The 21,627-nt window shown below is 45.3% G+C and overlaps 1 protein-coding gene across 3 annotated transcripts in view; it reads left to right on the top strand.

The window, feature by feature from the left end:
- The window catches only part of LOC306924323 (IgGFc-binding protein-like), an 83,072-nt gene that overhangs the window by 49,783 nt on the left and 11,662 nt on the right, over positions 1-21,627 (top strand). For all 3 annotated transcript variants that reach the window (XM_079502812.1, XM_079502813.1, XM_079502814.1), the window contains 11 exons: positions 468-558; positions 2,873-3,019; positions 4,914-5,108; positions 6,613-7,055; positions 8,104-8,261; positions 10,740-11,158; positions 12,167-12,358; positions 17,118-17,259; positions 19,087-19,384; positions 19,596-19,721; positions 21,322-21,509. In XM_079502812.1, the coding sequence (XP_079358938.1) occupies positions 468-558; positions 2,873-3,019; positions 4,914-5,108; positions 6,613-7,055; positions 8,104-8,261; positions 10,740-11,158; positions 12,167-12,358; positions 17,118-17,259; positions 19,087-19,384; positions 19,596-19,721; positions 21,322-21,509 (2,399 nt within the window). The remainder of the gene's footprint in view (positions 1-467; positions 559-2,872; positions 3,020-4,913; positions 5,109-6,612; positions 7,056-8,103; positions 8,262-10,739; positions 11,159-12,166; positions 12,359-17,117; positions 17,260-19,086; positions 19,385-19,595; positions 19,722-21,321; positions 21,510-21,627) is intronic.

A 21,627-nucleotide genomic window follows, 5' to 3' on the forward strand; every position in this document is an offset into this window, starting at 1 on the left:
GGGGGGTCCCTGTAACAACATATTTTCAGATGTTGGGTCGGTGGCCAATTACATATATTTTGGGTGGTCCTTGACATGAAAATGTTTGAGCACCACTGACATAGAAACATGAGGTTTTTCAGGAAACTGTCAGGATTTTGAAGACATTTGTACAATCGTCCTCGGGTCTAAATGGATAATGCTTGTCACAGCTAACTGGCCTCTATCGCCACCCTGTGGCAGTTCAATACTCCATCTGCGCTGTGGAGATGAGAGCAGACAGGAGGTTGATTGCAAATCACCAAACCTTGTATCTGCATATTTATCCATATTTAGTAACTTTAGTAATATGAAAAGTTGAAAAACACAAGTAACACTTTTGGACATGCATGGTTTCCGCTGGACATCCATGATGATGATGATGATGACGACGAAGATGCATTTTGGTGTGCAGTTTGTTGAATGCAGTGTTTTGGTTCCCCCTGCAGGTGAACGGGGTGAACAGCATCCTGCCCTATGTCCTGAGTCCCAGTGTGACTGTTAACTCTACGAGTGCCAGCACCTACGTCCATGACGCAGGTGAGTGAAAACAATACACTGCATAAATATCTAATGGATCATTGGAGTAACATAGGGCATTCACTTCTAGTCATTTTTACTAGTTGACTAGTTGCCAAGTTTACTAGTCGACTAGTTGTCTAACTTCCTATTATGTAAAAAAATATTTGTGTACATCGGTGACTAACTATAATCTACCTGATCTTGAGGCCTACAAAATCTGGAATAAAAAAATAAAATAAACCTTTTTTTTTTCTTTTTTTTCTTTTATCAACTAGTCAACTAGTACCAACAAGGTCGACTAGTGGATTTACTAGTCGACTAATAAACTAGTCGACTAGTTGCTTAATGCCCTAGTGTAACATGACGTGCATGGTGCTATAATTCAAGGGTGTTGTGTATGAAAAAGCAAATTTACAGGCTAGGGTTGCCCTGAGCCAAACACAAGTTTGAGAACAACCGTTCTAGAGCAGTGGTTTTGAGCGGTTGAGTTTTAAGTAGTTTTCATATCAAGGTTCATTATTTATTTGGCGTTTGGGCCACACACGTACCACCGTTTGACCCAAAACTTAGAATATTGTTGTTATTGAATAAGATTTTGTCCAACAATTCCATGCTGAATTGATGTTTCTACAATTAGGAGAGATAACAGGCAATCGTTGGCAAATATGTAATGAAACACCTACAGCAGTGGGTTTCAACCGTCTTCACATCAAGGCCCGTTATTCTGTCGGCATTTGAGCCACGGACCACCATGTGATGAGATTTATTAAACAACACGTCGTTTCGAGGAAGCAATCTGATTGGTTGAAACAGCCTTCTAGCCGTGGTTCAAACGATCACCACTCCACACCTAATCAAAACAAAGAATTCAGCTGCTCTGTTTTCCCAGAGCACAGCAAACTCGGTGGCTAGGCTAGCTAGTTTCTTGGGACATTTGTGGTCGTAGTGACTACATCTGTCATTAAAAAATGTTTTTTCAGCGATGTTCTTTGTTTTAAGGGTAACTGTTGTATAATTGCAATATTGCACTCGAGGGGGTGGTTTAACGTGATTAATGCACGCCTGCGATGCTGCAGGAACGAGCCCGCAGGGCGAGTTCCGAAAGCAACGCAGAAGTAAACCACCTCCTCTCGTGTAATATTGCTTAAGCCTCTCACACCCAAAACTAACCACTGACCTACAGTATACGTTCCTGACACGACGGTTTTCCGCCCCATAGTTTTAGACCGCGAGGGAGGCGCACCGTCTCAAGCCAACTTGAGCCACGAGAGAGAGACACCATGGAGTGAGCTAAAGTGAGCGAGTTGCTGTGTCGAACGTTGCCTGCATTTGTTGTTTGAAAACCTAGAGCAAAAAGATGTAGGCTGAAGCCTTATAATAGCTTATTGCATCTACCCTTTTCGCATTTGAATGAGTATCGAATGGGTAAGGAAATATAACCAAGCAAACGATGACAAACGGATGGAAAAATACACAAACAAAGAAGCAAGTACTAGAAACCAACACTTTCATTATTTAGTATTATAATATCAATCTATTCCACAACTTATTCCACAACCATATATGCCTTTTTATAGATTTTAATAGCTAACATCCGGTTTTTTATATTTAAAAAAATAGATTTAATGAGCCCTGAGGGCGCTTGTTCAGCGACGTCAGACCAGAAGTGAAATCCTCCCACAACACATTTGTCTTTGCCTTCATAAAAATTATCAACAGCCACATAACAAAAGATAGCACTTCTAGCATGTATCAACTTGTGTCCTCTAAAGTAACTGCAGCGCTGATGGTGGTTTATTTGGCATCATTGTAGTGTGTGACGTGACTGATTGATTTTTAAAGCATTAAAGACCTAGTGAAATGAAAAAATATACAGCCTTCCGTTTCAGACTCGAACTTCAAAATAAAATGACCGGATTTTGTCATTGCACCAGGTCTTCAACTGAGGTTAGAGAACCACTGCCAATGTAATGGCAAAGCAGAAGTGAAGTTCCACATACCAGCTCATGAAGTGTCATGAAAACCCGGTTCCGGAAACGGTTCCTTAATGTGATGGAATGGATTTCTGTTTCCTCGGTATTGGATCCGGTTGCTCCGGTTCGGCATCTAAACCCTAGTCATCGGCTTTCAATGTACAGATTTGTGTACTTATGATCCTAGATGACCAATTCTATGTTTATATAGTTAGACTGATGACAGGTTCTTGGTTTACTTATGATCCTAGATAGAACTATTTCTATGCATTTGATGTGGTGTTCTTGCTTACTTACTGTAAATCGCTCTGGATTGAGAGTGTCTGCTTAAATGCCTACATTGTGAATTGTATCCACAGAGCTGGGGTTCATGCTGTCCCTCGCTAAAGATGGCCGCCTCTCCATCCATCTCTCCGGTGAACTCGTCAACACCACGTGTGGTCTGTGCTCCGATCCCACAGCACAAGAGGCCTGGTGGAGCAATGGCGACCCCTGGTGCACTAACGGTGATTGTGCTCCGGAGTTTTATGATTTAATATATTTTTTTGAGCCTTTAGTGTGTGCAAACACAAACATTCTGATTGGCCGGAATGAGATGATGTATGACGATGATGAGAGCGCCCCTCACTGCACACGGGTGTGATTTCTATTATCAAAGATAATCAACTTAAAAATCTCAAAACACTTGGCAATGATTACTCTCACAATATAGAGCTATTTAACACTGTTACTGAACAAACACAAGCTATTTGTCCTGCCATCACTATGTTGGACCACTAGATGGTGGAAATGCATCATTAGATTCACTTTAACTAGACATGTTTCTCCCCCCCTGTCATTTTAACAGCACTCTCTCTCTCTCTCTCTCTGACAGACAGACAGACAGACCTTATTTTTATGAGAACTAGAAAGATGCAATCCTGCGGTCTTGCGAGTGTGGTTGCCTATCTCTATAGGGATATTGTTCAATTGGAAGAGTTGAGTTGGGTATGATGTCACTGTATATTGTGCAAAGAGCAATGAATGTCTTGGGAAGAGTTCCGCTGGCCAGGAGTGCAATAACAATAGTGACCAGATTTGACTGAGAGCCTGTCATCGTGCAACCTCCTCAGCTTTTCACCAGAGGAGAAAAACTGAATTTATTTATATTTGATCCAAAATGGGTTAATAGCACAGGCAGACTCTTCACATACTAGAGCATGTCTGAAATAAATATAAGAGCTGCAATTGACATTGACTGGTGGGTCAAACTGAACAAGATGTCAATTTGAAGCTGTGATTCCCTGCTTTCATATGACATGAAAAAACGAAAATTAAAAACAAAATCCAATGTCAGTCCCTCAGTCAAATTTGGCCACATATAGTCTGCTTGTCCTGACGTCTGTCCTGACGTCCTGACGTCACTCGCTCATCCCCTGGTTCATGGAAGTTTTTCCTCTATGGAGAATGACATGGGCAATGTCATCTTATAGTAGTAATAATAATAGTCTCATAAGCATTGGTCCAAAAATAAACAAGCTGCCCCGGCGATATTGTCGTAGACGTGTCTCTGCAGGGAAACGAACCTACCTGCTATGTCACTGAGCATCATGAAGGTCCTGACAGACCCACCCACCACAGACCTCAGCAACATTATGCAAATTACAAAAACATAATTGTCTGGGTGAAAATCCCCCGTGTTTAGTGTTCTAGGGTTAAACGTATGTCTCCTCCCCGTCCAGATGTGTCCTTTCCCCCTAATTCAGGGGTTCCCAAATTGTTTTCATGCCAAGGACCCCCCCCCCCCCCATTTGAAGAGATATGCCAGGGACCCCCATGAGAAGATTTGTAGGGCTCTAGCAGTGATTTTCAACCCGTTCAATTTCAAGGACCCCCCCCCAGTTTGACATGCATTAGTCCCCCCCATTTAATGGCATTTCTATCTCTGGGACCCCCAATTTGGTTCCATTTGTACACTGAGTTACAGACCCATATTGTGTCCATTTGGTTCCAAATTATATAATTTAGCTGGGCCCCCCCTGGAACTCCCTCAACCAGGCTCAAAACAAAGGGTGACCGTGCATTTGCAGTGGTTGCCCCCACTTTGTGGAATGCCCTGCCCTTTGTACTAAAAAATGCAGAGTCTGTCGACGGTTTTAAGAACTTGCTAAAAACGTTTTTATTTCGTCAGCACTTTATTTTATGATGTTTTCAATGTTTTACCTCTTATTGTTGATGTATCTCTACTGTTTTATTTGCATTTCATTGTTTTACCTTCTATTTTTAACATGATTGTACAGCACTTTGTAACACTGTTTTGAAAAGTGCTCTATAAATAAAATGTACTTACTTACTTACTTACTTACTCCCCACTTTGGGAACCACTGCCCTAATTAACCCATATGTCTCCTCTTTGTCCAGATGTGTCCTGTCCCGCGAACAGCCACTACGAGTCGTGCGGCAGCACCTGTCCTCCGTCCTGCGTGCCCAGCGGTAACGGGACGTCCTGCGACGTTTCGCCGCAGTGCGTCCCGGGCTGCGTCTGTGACCGCGGCCTGGTCAGCAGCCCCGAGGGCTGCGTGCGTCCGGAGCACTGCGGATGCACCGACCCGTCAGGTATAATAATAATAATAATAATACTCTTTCGTGTCAAGGACCCCCAAATCAACATTTATTAGGCCACGGAACCCCGATTTAATGGCATTTCTATCTCTGGTACCCCAATTTATATTGTAAAACCACTGTTAATTTAAAATTTGTACACTCTGTTACTCTCTAGTACCCCTAGGGGTCCCCGGACCCCACTTTGGGAACCACTGGTGTACTCGTGGAGCTCATCCTGTTGTCCCTCGCTTCCCAAAGGTGTTTTGTTGAACACATTTCATGCCAATGTTGCACTCAATTCATATCGGTTAAAGGTATATTCAGTGATTTGACTTAATTCAAATATCACTTATTTTTTTCTGGATAATCCTCCCTACTATAGAGTGTGCTGACCATATAAGTAGTTCCTCCCCGTCCAGATGTGAGCCCCTGGGGTCAAAAAACCCTAGTTTCAGTTTTGGTGGCAAAACCTTCATCCAATCAGGATGAGTGGGGCCTTCCTCCAATCATGATCGAGTGGGGGCGGGCCTTGGTGCACATGCTGTTGGCCTGTTGCACTTCCCCCACTGTAGAGCGTGCATGTGCACATTTTGTTACCGGGGCGGACTGGGTGGTTTTCCAAATCACCCAAATCACTGAATGCTCCTTTAACTGCCGAGGAATGCCGCCGGACGTTTTTATTTGGTAGACTCTCTAAATTGCCGGAAACCAGAAGCGGTAATCTGCCACTCCGGCCGTACCGCGGGACACTTTAGCTTTCATCATAAACATAAGTGCTAATATAGTAACAGCGAGGTTTATTGAGCTCAAGCATCTGCGTTCTGTTCAATAACCTCAATCTGAGCCTCAATTCAGAGGAAAAACACTGCTAAAGATCACTGCCATTACATCTTGGTGAGGTCAAAAACACCGCTATAGATCACCGCCATTACAGGAGTCAACAGCCATCTTGGTGAGGTCAAAAACAAAAAGCGATGTGGAACGCTACTACACGGTGAATATAAAATAATAAATAACATGTGTTGGGCTGAGCGGTGAGTCTCTTACCACCATAACGTAAATGTTGTAGTTTTAGTAAAAACAGATGTGTTTTGGTGAGTCAATTATCACCACAGCTTCAGTGACGTCATGTAGTTTTACCAACCACCGTGCTGGTCACCTTATCACCTAAACCTTTTTTTTTCCCATGAATTAATGAATTACTTTACCCTAATTTGCTTATATGTCCTTAGTGTTGCTCTTTTCTCTTGATAAAAAAGCTAAAACATTTGGCAATCTACAAAATGGCACACCTCCAAACTCGCAACGTGTCGTGTTGTGTGCTTGGAGATCTGCTATTTTGTAGTTTGCACAATTTTTCAAAACCTTAAAAATCTATTTTCACTATTTTTGAAAACTGACTAAATTACGGAAAATAAGATTCCATATCCACTCACACAAAATGAGTAGGTTTACTGTATTACTAAATATTGGCAAAGACTTTAAACTAAGAACGTTTTCTCTACGACCCTTGCAGGTCGCTACCACCCCAACGGCGCCCCCTTCTACATACCGGAGGACTGCGGCCAGCTGTGCCACTGCCCCCTGGGGGGCGGCGGACAGGCACTGTGCGCCTCTCAAATCTGCCCCAGAGGGCAGGTGTGCAAGCGGCTGGCGGCAGGGGGCGAGAGGCGGTGCAGACCGGGCCAACCCCTGAACTGCACCTACGTCAACGGGCTGCACCTGGGCACCTTCGACGGGCGGCGGCTCGCATTCCGGGACGCGTGCGCCGCGTACGCGCTGGTGGCAAGCGGAACTGACGGCGCGGGGTCATCGTCATCGGCGGCAGAACTGACGGCGTTCAACGTCACCATCTCGGACGCCAGCTGCGCCAAGCGGTTCTCTCACAGCCTGGAGCTGACGCTGTGGCTCGGAGGGACGCGGGTTCTGGTCGGTAAACACCACCCCGACAAGATCCTGGTGAATATTTTAATGTTTGTCAGAATCAGACTTTATTGTCATTGTAACAAGTACAGGTACAACGAAATGATGTGCTGAGAGTGCACTGATCCGCTGCAACTGTGTTGCGCCGCCACTAGCTTCCCCTCCTTTGGTGAGTTTATACAGTATATCAGGGTAATGTACTATGGAAAGGTTTGTCAGGTTGTAATTGAAGGTATGTGAATGTAAGATTGACATTCACATACCTTTTGTCGACTATATACTATGACAAAAAAAATTGACTACCTTTTTTCACTGACGGAAACTAAATAAACTAAGCTATGGTGACTAAAACTAAGACTATGTGTTGACAAAATTGTCAATATATTTAAACTACACTAAAATGTTAGGAAGGGACTAGTGGACAAGAGATCCAGTAGAAGTCATTTTACACATTGGTTTGCATGCTGACAATAGCAGCTCTACAAGCATGGCTATTTTCAGCAAGTGTAAAATCAGTCGTTATGACTGCATCAAAGCCCGCCAAAATACATTTTAGTCTACTAAAATCATATACCGTAATTTCCGGACTAAAGCGCACCTGAATATAAGCCGCACCAGCTACATTTATGGAAAAAAATCTGACCAGTCTGAAGTGAGTGGTGCAACAACACCCCCTATTGGTACTCTAAACATTGGTACTCTAAACATTGGTACTCTAAACATAGTCACATAGTCCCATAGGGACAAAGCTGTTCCTTGGAGTGGTTGCACCACTCAAAAACAAATGTGTACATATACAAGCCGCACTGGACTATAAGCCGCAGGTGGTCCCCTAGTGGCCGTTAGCTGTAAAAATCCATAGATTAGCCGCACCGTTGTATAGGCCGCAGGGTTCAAAGCATGGGAAAACGTAGCGGCTTATAGTCCGGAAATTACGGTATTTCATGAAATAAAACAAGACTAAACACTCCAGGTGACTAAAATGTGACTAAAATGAAAACTATTCAAGAGACTAATGACTAAAACTAAAAATGTTAATACACCGCAGGCTATAATAACGCCCTTTGTTTTCACCTCCCTCCAGGTGGACGGCCTTCTTGTGCAGCTACCGTTCCACCATCCCAGCGGCCTAGTGGAGGCCCAGCGCGGCCCTTCCTCTCTGCTCATACGGACACACTTTGGACTGCGGCTCAGCGTCTACACGACGGGCACCGTCCTGGTGGAGCTCCCCGACATGTACCGGTCAGTGTGTTTTTTTTTGGCAGCAAATTTCTATTTTTATAGTTTAGTTCAGTCCAGTGGTTCCCTTTTCATGTCAAAGGTCCCCCAAATTGACACTCATTAGCCCCGCGGACCCCCATTTGAAAAGATATGGTAGTGACCCCCATGAGAAGTTTTTTTTTTTTATGGCTCTAGCAGTGATTTTCAACCATTTTCATTTCAAGGGCCCCCGGTGTTACCTGAATTAGGCTACGGTCCCCTTATTTAATGGCATTTCTATCTCTGGGACCCCCAATGTATATTGTAAAATCAACGTTAATTTAACTCTTGAGTGTACAAATGGACCCGTTGGGGTCAAAACAAGGTTTTGCAACGGCCGACAGCCGGTGCTGTGATACTCGCGGTCAGGCTTTTTCTGCACCCAGTGAGAGAACAACCGGTCAAGACACCACACACACCATTACGTCATCGTAACATCCGGTTACGGTTATCTGGCTTGGTTTGAAAGGGGAAAAACCATGGCAATGCACGATACATAAATACATTAATCCCAGCGGGGAGTGTGTAAAGGTCATTACTAACTCAGACTCCACCTCAATCCCCTAGCACTCACCTCTTCATTCTCCACCTCACCCCCTAGCACTCACCTTCATTCTCTACCACACCCCCTAGCACTCACCTTGTCAGACTCACCCCCTAGCACTCACCTCTTCAGGCTCACCCCCTAGCACTCACCTTGTCAGACTCGCCCCCCCCTAGCACTCACCTTCAGACTCACCCCCCCTAGCACTCACCTCGTCAGACTCACGCCCCTAGCACTCACCTAGTCAGACTCACCCCCCCTAGCACTCACCTCGTCAGACTCACGCCCCTAGCACTCACCTAGTCAGACTCACCCCCCCTAGCACTCACCTCTTCAGACTCACCCCCCCTAGCACTCACCTCTTCAGACTCACCCCCCTAGGACTCACCTCTTCAGACTCAACCCCTAGCACTCACCTCGTCAGACTCGCCCCCTAGCACTCACCTCGTCAGACTCGCCCCCTAGCACTCACCTCGTCAGACTCACCCCCCCTAGCACTCACCTAGTCAGACTCACCCCCCCCTAGCACTCACCTCGTCAGACTCTAGCACTCACCTCTTCAGACTCACCCCCCCTAGCACTCACCTCTTCAGACTCGTCCCCTAGCACTCACCTAGTCAGACTCGTCCTCTAGCACTCACCTAGTCAGACTCACCCTCTAGCACTCACCTCGTCAGACTCCACCTCACCCCTAGCATGCACCTCTCCAGACTCCACCTCAAACCCCTAGCACTCACCTCTTCAGACTTCAGAATATAATGTCATCGCCAGTCCTAGCCACATGACTTGTAGATCTAATTCCATCAGCAGTCCCTTCCCCATGATCTGTAGAGCTAAGAGCTTATGCTTATTCTGAAGTCCCTCTGCGTCTACATTGTAACTCGTACAGGTCTTCTGTCTCCGGCCTTTGCGGGAACGCAAACGGTGACCCTCTCGACGACTACCTGACCTGTGATACTCGCGGTCAGGCTTTTTCTGCACCCAGTGAGAGAACAACAACCGGTCAAGACACCACACACACCATTACGTCATCGTAACATCCGGTTACGGTTATCTGGCTTGGTTTGAAAGGGGAAAAACCATGGCAATGCACGATACATAAATACATTAATCCCAGCGGGGAGTGTGTAAAGGTCATTACTAACTCAGACTCCACCTCACCCCCTAGCACTCACCTCTTCATTCTCCACCTCACCCCCTAGCACTCACCTTCATTCTCTACCACACCCCCTAGCACTCACCTTGTCAGACTCACCCCCTAGCACTCACCTCTTCAGGCTCACCCCCTAGCACTCACCTTGTCAGACTCGCCCCCCTAGCACTCACCTTGTCAGACTCACCCCCCCTAGCACTCACCTCTTCAGACTCACCCCCCCTAGCACTCACCTCTTCAGACTCACCCCCCTAGGACTCACCTCTTCAGACTCAACCCCTAGCACTCACCTCGTCAGACTCGCCCCCTAGCACTCACCTCGTCAGACTCGCCCCCTAGCACTCACCTCGTCAGACTCACCCCCCCTAGCACTCACCTAGTCAGACTCACCCCCCCCTAGCACTCACCTCGTCAGACTCTAGCACTCACCTCTTCAGACTCACCCCCCCTAGCACTCACCTCTTCAGACTCGTCCCCTAGCACTCACCTAGTCAGACTCGTCCTCTAGCACTCACCTAGTCAGACTCACCCTCTAGCACTCACCTCGTCAGACTCCACCGCACCCCTAGCATGCACCTCTCCAGACTCCACCTCAAACCCCTAGCACTCACCTCTTCAGACTTCAGAATATAATGTCATCGCCAGTCCTAGCCACATGACTTGTAGATCTAATTCCATCATCAGTCCCTTCCCCATGATCTGTAGAGCTAAGAGCTTATGCTTATTCTGAAGTCCCTCTGCGTCTACATTGTAACTCGTACAGGTCTTCTGTCTCCGGCCTTTGCGGGAACGCAAACGGTGACCCTCTCGACGACTACCTGACTCTGGGCGGCGAGCTGGTGGCGAACGTGTCGCAGTTCGCCCGCAGCTGGCGGTCGGGAGGGGCGGAGGAGGAGGCGTGCGCGTCGACGGACTGCGTCTCCGCGCAGAGGAACTGTTCGGAGGAGCAGCTGGAGTTCTTCCGTGGAGAAGATTTCTGCGGGGTGCTGCTCAACCCGCTGGGACCGTTCGAGGAGTGTGTGTCGGTGCTCGGTCCTCGGCACTATGTGGAGGTGTGCGCGCAGGACTGCTGTCGGTACGACGGGCACCACGCGGCCCTGTGCAGCTCCATCGCTGCCTATGCTGCGGCCTGCCAAGCTGCTCAGCTGATGGTCCGACACTGGAGGAGCGAAACCTTCTGTGGTGAGACTCGTCTTCATTTGTTTTTTGCTGTCCGTTTAGTCGTTATGGCAATCTCCCTTCTGGCTCAAACTATGGAATGAACTCCCCATTGCAATCAGAACTGCAGACTCACTCCCAATCTGCCACTGTTGTCTGAAACACTGAAACTGACCTCTTCAGACTCCATCTTAGCCCGTAGCACTTGCCTCAACGACCTTACAGGCGTATGCAAAAGCTAAACTTATAGTACTCTATAGTGTATACTCATTGCGTCTTTGTACAGATAATCTACTGTTAGACGGATGTTGTTCTTGCTTATTGTAAATCGCTCTGGATTAACCTACCGGTATTTAGACCTAAGCGCAATTCTAAAAATATCTTCTAAAACCTAACCTAAGGTTTTCTGAAAACCTTGACAATTCATTTTTCAAAAATGAAATGATAGATATGCTACATGAGACACAGAGGTAGCTCCCGGCATGAAAGGTATAACAATGTATAGGTTACACCAGGTAATCTGCTAAATGCCTACATTGTAAACCCATGTCGTGTCTAGTCTCACGTGGCCAGACTGTTGCCTCTCGCAATTTTCAAATGCTTCCGTCATAGTCTGGAGCAACGGAAGCTCTATCATGTGTAAACGATAAAGCGGAAGTGGAGCCTCCTCCCCACTTCCGTGCAAATTTATTCTAATATAAATCTAAATCATCTAAGCATATATAGCTTGTTGCTTATCAGAAATGGGGGGGGGGGGGAGATATTTTAAAATATATTGTCGTGAACGGAAATGGCAGCTTCCTTACTCGTATTTCAGGAGGTGTAGTTCCAGACTCTATATAACATTCAGGAGGTGTAGTTCCAGACTCTCTATAACATTCAGGAGGCGTAGTTCCAGACTCTCTATAACATTCAGGAGGTGTAGTTCCAGACTCTAGCATTCGGAGATTGTGGATTTGTTGTATGGCTAGGCGAGGCTATGTCGTGTCCAATGAACAGCCACTAAGTCCCATGTTGTCCTGTCTGTCACAGCCATGTCGTGTCCAATGAACAGTCACTACGAGCTGCGTGGGAGTGACTGTCGGCCCGCGTGCGGCGGCGTGAGCGACGACCAATCGGCAGCCTGCAGTGGGAGGAGCCAGGAGGGCTGTCAGTGTGACGAGGGCTTCCTTCTGAGCGACGGCCACTGTGTGGCGCCATGGGACTGCGGCTGCCTTTACCATGGTCAGTAGGCTATATAGCGCTTGGGGCCGCAGGGGTGGTAGTATCTAGGCATTCTAGGGTTTCACCTCAAACAAATTGCAACATAAACTCTTTCAACTTGTTTTGTTTCATAACTATGTAACAACATATCCAAAGTCCTAGGGAATCCCAGTGGTGGAACATATATTGAAATACTAAAATAGATGATGGTTCCATTAACAACCTATAGGCCTATCAGGCAAAATTGATTGATTTTAATAGCATGTGTCAAACTAGGGGGCTTTTCATGATTCTGGATCCATTGCAAGCATTGTAGGCCTACGCAAAACAATCGTTGGGCTCAAAACGGCCATAGCCGTCATTACAAATGTGATGGTTATCACAAAATTGACATCCAAAATGTCAATTTTTCAGGTAATTAAGAAAACTGTATATTTTGAAAACGAGCAATACTGCCTCATCAAAGTTGGTGTTGTGACTTTGTAGATTGTCAATTACTTGAGAGGGGGAGAGGTGGTGGAGCTAGTTGTTTTAGCAGACAGTGTGAGGGTCCAATGGAGTTAAGATGTTTTGAGCAATTTCTATTTGCTCATGGATCAGCTCAGTATGTTTGAGGGGCGCTAGCCCTATATTCAGCTATTGGTGTAGATTTTCATCTTACACAAACATTAAATTCCCATTGATAATGAATGTAGAATTTACATAATGTGTCTGATCAAATTTGTATTTTTGTCCTACACAGATTTAATTCCCATTGACAATGAATGGACAATTTTACATAGTGTCTGAGCAAATAGACATGTTACGTCATGATGATGTATGATCATAAGAGTGCCCCTCACTTCACACGGGTGTGATTTTTACATTTCTATTTGCTCATAGTTCAGGTCAGGTGACTACATGGTCATAGGCCAGTCAATCGAAGCTAAAAAGTAATAAATTGCAATAGTAATCTTAATGTTAATGTTGTTGTTTTTTTTATGATCCTTATGGTCATCCAAAATCACACCCATGTGAAGTGAGGGGCACTCTTATATACGTGTACATCATCATGACGTAACATGTCTATTTTCTCAGACACATATGACGTAAATTCTCAATTCATTGTAGATGGGAATTTTGTGTAGGACAAAAATCAACAATACAACGACTCAGACTTACTGTAATACAATCGGGTAACTCATGTTGACACCCGTGTGAAGTGAGGGGCGCTAATACATTGAAGTAACTCATGTTGATTAGGTAGGTTGATAGGTGATGTAATGGTGATGTAAAACAAATTGTGCAAACACAAACATTAAACGCCATGAACAATACACGGACAATATGACGTAATGAGGGACATTATGACGTAAATGTTCCCTTCATTGTCAATGGCGTTTACAAAAAAATCATTGAACTAAAGACAAACATTAAACCTGTGTATAGAAGGGGCTGACGCACCTCAAAAATAGAGTATTTTATAAATTGTGGATCAAGGTAAGTTGGGGTACCATTGAAAACCTATATAAGGCAAACAATTCAAATTTGAATTATGCTTTAACTAGCATGTGACGTGTCAAACTAGGGGTTATTCGTCATTCTAAATAAATTGCATGCATTAGTTTTGCACGAAAAAACACTCTTTCCCCTAAAAACGGCCATAGCTTTTGTGACAAATGTGTCTTTAGGCCAGTACTACCCAGCTGGTGACTAAATGGTTTTACTTTAGGCGAGTACTACCCAGCTGGTGACTAAATGGTTTTACTTTAGGCCAGTACTACCCAGCTGGTGACTAAATGGTTTTACTTTAGGCCAGTACTACCCAGCTGGTGACTAAATGGTTTTACTTTGGGCCAGTACTACCCAGCTGGTGACTAAATGGTTTTACTTTAGGCCAGTACTACCCAGCTGGTGACTAAATGGTTTTACTTTAGGCCAGTACTACCCAGCTGGTGACTAAATGGTTTTACTTTAGGCCAGTACTACCCAGCTGGTGACTAAATGGTTTTACTTTAGGCCAGTACTACCCAGCTGGTGACTAAATGGTTTTACTTTAGGCCAGTACTACCCAGCTGGTGACTAAATGGTTTTACTTTAGGCCAGTACTACCCAGCTGGTGACTAAATGGTTTTACTTTAGGCCAGTACTACCCAGCTGGTGACTAAATGGTTTTACTTTAGGCCAGTACTACCCAGCTGGTGACTAAATGGTTTTACTTTAGGCCAGTACTACCCAGCTGGTGACTAAATGGTTTTACTTTAGGCCAGTACTACCCAGCTGGTGACTAAATGGTTTTACTTTGGGCCAGTACTACCCAGCTGGTGACTAAATGGTTTTACTTTAGGCCAGTACTACCCAGCTGGTGACTAAATGGTTTTACTTTAGGCCAGTACTACCCAGCTGGTGACTAAATGGTTTTACTTTAGGCCAGTTTTACCCAGCTGGTGACTAAATGGTTTTACTTTAGGCCAGTACTACCCAGCTGGTGACTAAATGGTTTTACTTTAGGCCAGTACTACCCAGCTGGTGACTAAATGGTTTTACTTTAGGCCAGTACTACCCAGCTGGTGACTAAATGGTTTTACTTTAGGCCAGTACTACCCAGCTGGTGACTAAATGGTTTTACTTTAGGCCAGTACTACCCAGCTGGTGACTAAATGGTTTTACTTTGGGCCAGTACTACCCAGCTGGTGACTAAATGGTTTTACTTTGGGCCAGTACTACCCAGCTGGTGACTAAATGGTTTTACTTTGGGCCAGTACTACCCAGCTGGTGACTAAATGGTTTTACTTTGGGCCAGTACTACCCAGCTGGTGACTAAATGGTTTTACTTTGGGCCAGTACTACCCAGCTGGTGACTAAATGGTTTTACTTTAGGCCAGTACTACCCAGCTGGTGACTAAATGGTTTTACTTTAGGCCAGTTTTACCCAGCTGGTGACTAAATGGTTTTACTTTAGGCCAGTACTACCCAGCTGGTGACTAAATGGTTTTACTTTAGGCCAGTACTACCCAGCTGGTGACTAAATGGTTTTACTTTAGGCCAGTACTACCCAGCTGGTGACTAAATGGTTTTACTTTAGGCCAGTTTTACCCAGCTGGTGACTAAATGGTTTTACTTTAGGCCAGTACTACCCAGCTGGTGACTAAATGGTTTTACTTTAGGCCAGTACTACCCAGCTGGTGACTAAATGGTTTTACTTTAGGCCAGTTTTACCCAGCTGGTGACTAAATGGTTTTACTTTAGGCCAGTACTACCCAGCTGGTGACTAAATGGTTTTACTTTAGGCCAGTATTACCCAGCTGGTGACTAAATGGTTTTACTTTAGGCCAGTACTACCCAGCTGGTGACTAAATGGTTTTACTTTAGGCCAGTACTACCCAGCTGGTGACTAAATGGTTTTACTTTAGGCCAGTACTACCCAGCTGGTGACTAAATGGTTTTACTTTAGGCCAGTACTACCCAGCTGGTGACTAAATGGTTTTACTTTAGGCCAGTACTACCCAGCTGGTGACTAAATGGTTTTACTTTAGACCAGTACTACCCAGCTGGTGACTAAATGGTTTTACTTTGGGCCAGTTTTACCCAGGTGACTAAATGGTTTTACTTTAGGCCAGTACTACCCAGCTGGTGACTAAATGGTTTTACTTTAGGCCAGTACTACCCAGCTGGTGACTAAATGGTTTTACTTTAGGCCAGTACTACCCAGCTGGTGACTAAATGGTTTTACTTTAGGCCAGTACTACCCAGCTGGTGACTAAATGGTTTTACTTTAGGCCAGTACTACCCAGCTGGTGACTAAATGGTTTTACTTTAGGCCAGTACTACCCAGCTGGTGACTAAATGGTTTTACTTTAGGCCAGTACTACCCAGCTGGTGACTAAATGGTTTTACTTTAGGCCAGTACTACCCAGCTGGTGACTAAATGGTTTTACTTTAGGCCAGTACTACCCAGCTGGTGACTAAATGGTTTTACTTTAGGCCAGTACTACCCAGCTGGTGACTAAATGGTTTTACTTTGGGCCAGTTTTACCCAGGTGACTAAATGGTTTTACTTTAGGCCAGTACTACCCAGCTGGTGACTAAATGGTTTTACTTTAGGCCAGTACTACCCAGCTGGTGACTAAATGGTTTTACTTTAGGCCAGTACTACCCAGCTGGTGACTAAATGGTTTTACTTTAGGCCAGTACTACCCAGCTGGTGACTAAATGGTTTTACTTTAGGCCAGTACTACCCAGCTGGTGACTAAATGGTTTTACTTTAGGCCAGTACTACCCAGCTGGTGACTAAATGGTTTTACTTTAGGCCAGTACTACCCAGCTGGTGACTAAATGGTTTTACTTTAGGCCAGTACTACCCAGCTGGTGACTAAATGGTTTTACTTTAGGCCAGTACTACCCAGCTGGTGACTAAATGGTTTTACTTTAGGCCAGTACTACCCAGCTGGTGACTAAATGGTTTTACTTTAGGCCAGTACTACCCAGCTGGTGACTAAATGGTTTTACTTTAGGCCAGTACTACCCAGCTGGTGACTAAATGGTTTTACTTCAGGCCAGTACTACCCAGCTGGTGACTAAATGGTTTTACTTTAGGCCAGTACTACCCAGCTGGTGACTACATGGTTTTACTTTAGGCCAGTACTACCCAGCTGGTGACTAAATGGTTTTACTTTAGGCCAGTACTACCCAGCTGGTGACTAAATGGTTTTACTTTAGGCCAGTACTACCCAGCTGGTGACTAAATGGTTTTACTTTAGGCCAGTACTACCCAGCTGGTGACTACATGGTTTTACTTTAGGCCAGTACTACCCAGCTGGGGTCTTCTATCCCGGACACAGCTGCCACGAGTGTCGCTGTCTGGGAGGAGTGGTCGACTGCTCTGCTGCCCCGTGTGGAGACCAGGAGAGCTGCACGGTGGTGGACGGCGTCGCCCGGTGCAGGTATAGTTTACTTTTTTCTTGAATTAAAAAATATGTATTATTCAGGGACCAGATTCAACACTGTCGGAAACAAAATAACAGATCTACAAGCTCACAAGGCGTCATGCTGTGACACATTGCAAGCTTAGGTTGTTTTGGACAAGTCTTAAAGACGTAGGGGAAATGAGAAAAACATTTCCACACTTTTAGGGCATATCTGTGGTCATCATATGGGCCTAACAATAGATGCCAAAACAATGGGAGCACGGGGCTCCGTGTACCTACGTCCTGTGCCAGGTGTTTTAATTAACTGACATAACTCTGGTTCTACAGGCCTCTGGAGTTGGGTGTGTGCCAGGTGTTTTAATTAACATAACTCTGGTTCTACAGGCCTCTGGAGTTGGGTGTGTGCCAGGTGTTTTAATTAACATAACTCTGGTTCTACAGGCCTCTGGAGTTGGGTGTGTGCCAGGTGTTTTAATTAACATAACTCTGGTTCTACAGGCCTCTGGAGTTGGGTGTGTGCCAGGTGTTTTAATTAACATAACTCTGGTTCTACAGGCCTCTGGAGTTGGGTGTGTGCCAGGTGTTAATTAACATAACTGGTTCTACAGGCCTCTGGAGTTGGGTGTGTGCCAGGTGTTTTAATTAACATAACTCTGGTTCTACAGGCCTCTGGAGTTGGGTGTGTGCCAGGTGTTAATTAACATAACTGGTTCTACAGGCCTCTGGAGTTGGGTGTGTGCCAGGTGTTAATTAACATAACTGGTTCTACAGGCCTCTGGAGTTGGGTGTGTGCCAGGTGTTTTAATTACTGTAACTGACCTAACTCTGGTTCTACAGGCCTCTGGAGTTGGGTGTGTGCCAGGTGTTTTAATTACTGTAACTGACCTAACTCTGGTTCTACAGGCCTCTGGATTTGGGGGTGTGCCAGGTGTTTTAATTAACTGACATAACTCTGGTTCTACAGGCCTCTGGAGTTGGGTGTGTGCCAGGTGTTTTAATTACTGTAACTGACCTAACTCTGGTTCTACAGGCCTCTGGATTTGGGGGTGTGCCAGGTGTTTTAATTAACTGACATAACTCTGGTTCTACAGGCCTCTGGAGTTGGGTGTGTGCCAGGTGTTTTAATTACTGTAACTGACCTAACTCTGGTTCTACAGGCCTCTGGATTTGGGGGTGTGCCAGGTGTTTTAATTAACTGACATAACTCTGGTTCTACAGGCCTCTGGAGTTATATAAAATAAAACGCCAGGTGTTTTAATTAGGGATGTGCCGATGATACATTTTGGCCGATATCGATATCCGATATTACCGATGACATGATCTCATTCTGTATTGAAAAATTATAATTTTATCCATTCTGAAAAATACATGTAACAGGGTGTCTGTACTGCAGGCTTAGGCAAGTCAGATGTAACTTAAATACCTTTATATTTAATATTGTGAGCTTATAGATCTGTTCAAGCTGTTAGTTTGGGCTCTGGTTCTACAGGCCTCTGGAGTTGGGGGTGTGTGCCAGGTGTTTTAATTAACTTGCATAACTCTGGTTCTACCGGCCTCTGGAGTTGGGGGTGTGCCAGGTGTTTTAATTAACATAACTCTGGGTTCTACCGGCCTCTGGAGTTGGGGGCGTGCCAGGTGTTTTAATTAACATAACTCTGGGTTCTATAGGCCTCTGGAGTTGGGGGCGTGCCAGGTGTTTTAATTAACATAACTCTGGGTTCTATAGGCCTCTGGAGTTGGGCGTGTGCCAGGTGTTTTAATTAACATAACTCTGGGTTCTATAGGCCTCTGGAGTTGGGGGCGTGCCAGGTGTTTTAATTAACATAACTCTGGGTTCTATAGGCCTCTGGAGTTGGGGGTGTGCCAGGTGTTCGGCGGCTTCGCCTACCTGACGTTTGACGGCCGCGCGCTGGCGTTCCGCGGAGCCCCGTGTACCTACGTCCTATCGCAGCGTTCCTCTACCGGCCAATCGGTGGAGGACTCTGGGCACACGGGCCAATCTGAGGAGGACTCTGGGTACACGGTGCTCGTCAGCTTCCAGACGGACGGGAACTGGACACGTCGGGCGATCAGTCGACTTGAACTCAGGCTGCATTCACTGAACCTGACCCTTGACCCCCAGACCCCCTGGAAGATACAGGTATGACCCTTGACCCCCACACCCCCTGGAAGATACAGGTAGGTTAATGTAATTGTTTGATGTATATTGGTGTGTTTGTGTCATTGGTGGGTGTATTAATTGGTGTGATGTGATTGGTCGATGTGTTAATTGGTGCAATCTGATTGGTTGGTGTCCCAGGTTAACATAGAGGATCGATCATATTCATTGATGTTATTGGTTGATGTTCCAGGTGAACATGGAGGACCGCATGTTGCCTCTGGACGTTGGACCAATCAGAGCGTTCTCGAGTGGTCACAGTGTGTTCATCAGCAGCGTCCACCAATCAGGTGTGAGTCTACAGCTGTCAGCCAATCAGGTGAGTGTATAGTCTACAGCTATCCTCCAATCAAGTGTGAGTTATACAATAGTGTCCACAGCTGTCATCCAATCTGGTTATTCTATAGCTGAAATCCAATACCCCAAATCTCGGCCACTCGCTCGCTCACACTCTGTCACGGTGAAATTGGTGACCTGCTGAAATATGTGACCATCCTGTATAAAAGTCTAAGGACACCCCCTCATGGCTAGCGCCGAACTCGCTGGTAAACATTGGAGGTCCTTGACATGAATGTTTCTGGCCAGGAAATGAACCTCGCACAGCGGGTAAATATCCGACTGGCCCTTGCTGACTGGTGCACCATCCAGCGTGTGCGTGTTTGTGTGTCAAAATGAAGGAATATACTGTACCGGTAGTAACAGACAAATGGTCACAAGGATAGAAACACAAAAAGGCCGTAAGGCTTGTTTCCGTTGTGGTCCTCTTGGGGAAAGGGGACATGGGGAGCAACAATACAAAACGGACAAAAACTAAATACCTTTTGTATTTTGCCCTGCCCACTTTCCGAAGCGACTAAAGGCTATAGAGATTTGTAGTTTAAATTCTTCATTCTCTCAACGAGGAAGCCAATAAAGGCTCAATTGAATTGATATTTCAAGATACGTTCTAGTGGAATGAGGGCATTCCCTGTGATAATTATATCACTATCGCTACATCACTGTTTTGTTTTTGTTTGTTTTTTTGGCACGTTTGACTGTCAAGGTTTCAATCTCCAGGAAGAAAGCCTATACAAAGGGAAGACATCATTGCACATAACAACCACACCAAGGGGTCTAATGAAGTACTGTCACCTCATAAACACATGACGAAACAACCACACCAAGGGGTCTATAAGTACTGTCACCTCATAAACGCATGACATAACAACCACACCAAGGTGTCTAATGAAGTACTGTCACCTCATAAACACATGACATAACAACCACACCAAGGGCTCTAACAACCATACCAAGGGCTCTAATGAAGTACTGTCACCTCATAAACACATGACATAACAACCACACCAAGGGCTCTAACAACCATACCAAGGGCTCTAATGAAGTACTGTCACCTCATAAACACATGACATAACAACCACACCAAGGGGTCTAATGAAATACTGTCACCTCATAAACATATGAAAAACTGGAGGGGAAAAAAATACAAAAATCACATACGGCACTCCATCTTTAACCTTATGATATCCAAAAAGGCTTGTCCGGAATTCTCCTATAACTTGGCTCTCAGTTTTCTCGCTTAATTTTTTTGTGTTTAGGGTTTTTATTTGTCAGCTACAAGCTCGAAACAAGTTTTATCGCAACAAATTGTGAGCTTATAGACTGGTGTTCTTTCAGACGATTTCTGACAACGGAGCTACAAAAATAAACTGCTGCAGCGAAAAAGTTGTAAGATTTCGCATCCGGACAAATTCTCATCTCTGAAATGGTGAACAGACTAAAAACTTTTTCCCTCTATGATTTGATAGTTCGTTTTCTGAATACACGGTACATTATTTGCTTTGTAAAGGCTCGTTTTTATTGGAGTGAACTAAAACGTTTATTTTAGGCCGCTGACTCTAATGTCCCTGTCGTCCACCCAGTACGTCCGTCTGTCCGTCCCGTCGGCCCGTGACGGCGAGCCCTCGGGCCTCTGTGGCGACTTCAGCGGCGAGCCGTCGGACGACCTGAGGCTGCGGAGCGGGCGTCTAACCGACGACCCGGCCGAGTTCCAGCGGAGCTGGGTGGTGGCTGGAGGCCCTAGAGACTCCGCACAGCAGTGCAATGCCAGGTTGGTTCTGGATTTACATTATTCATGTTGACCCATTTAGACCTGAGACCAGATTCTACAAACTTGACAGTTCTATGCTATCCTGACAGTTTTCTGAAAAACCCTATATGTTTCTATG

Source organism: Electrona antarctica (genome assembly GCF_951216825.1).
Source record: "Electrona antarctica genome assembly, chromosome: 6".
NCBI classification, from domain to species: Eukaryota; Metazoa; Chordata; class Actinopteri; order Myctophiformes; family Myctophidae; genus Electrona; species Electrona antarctica.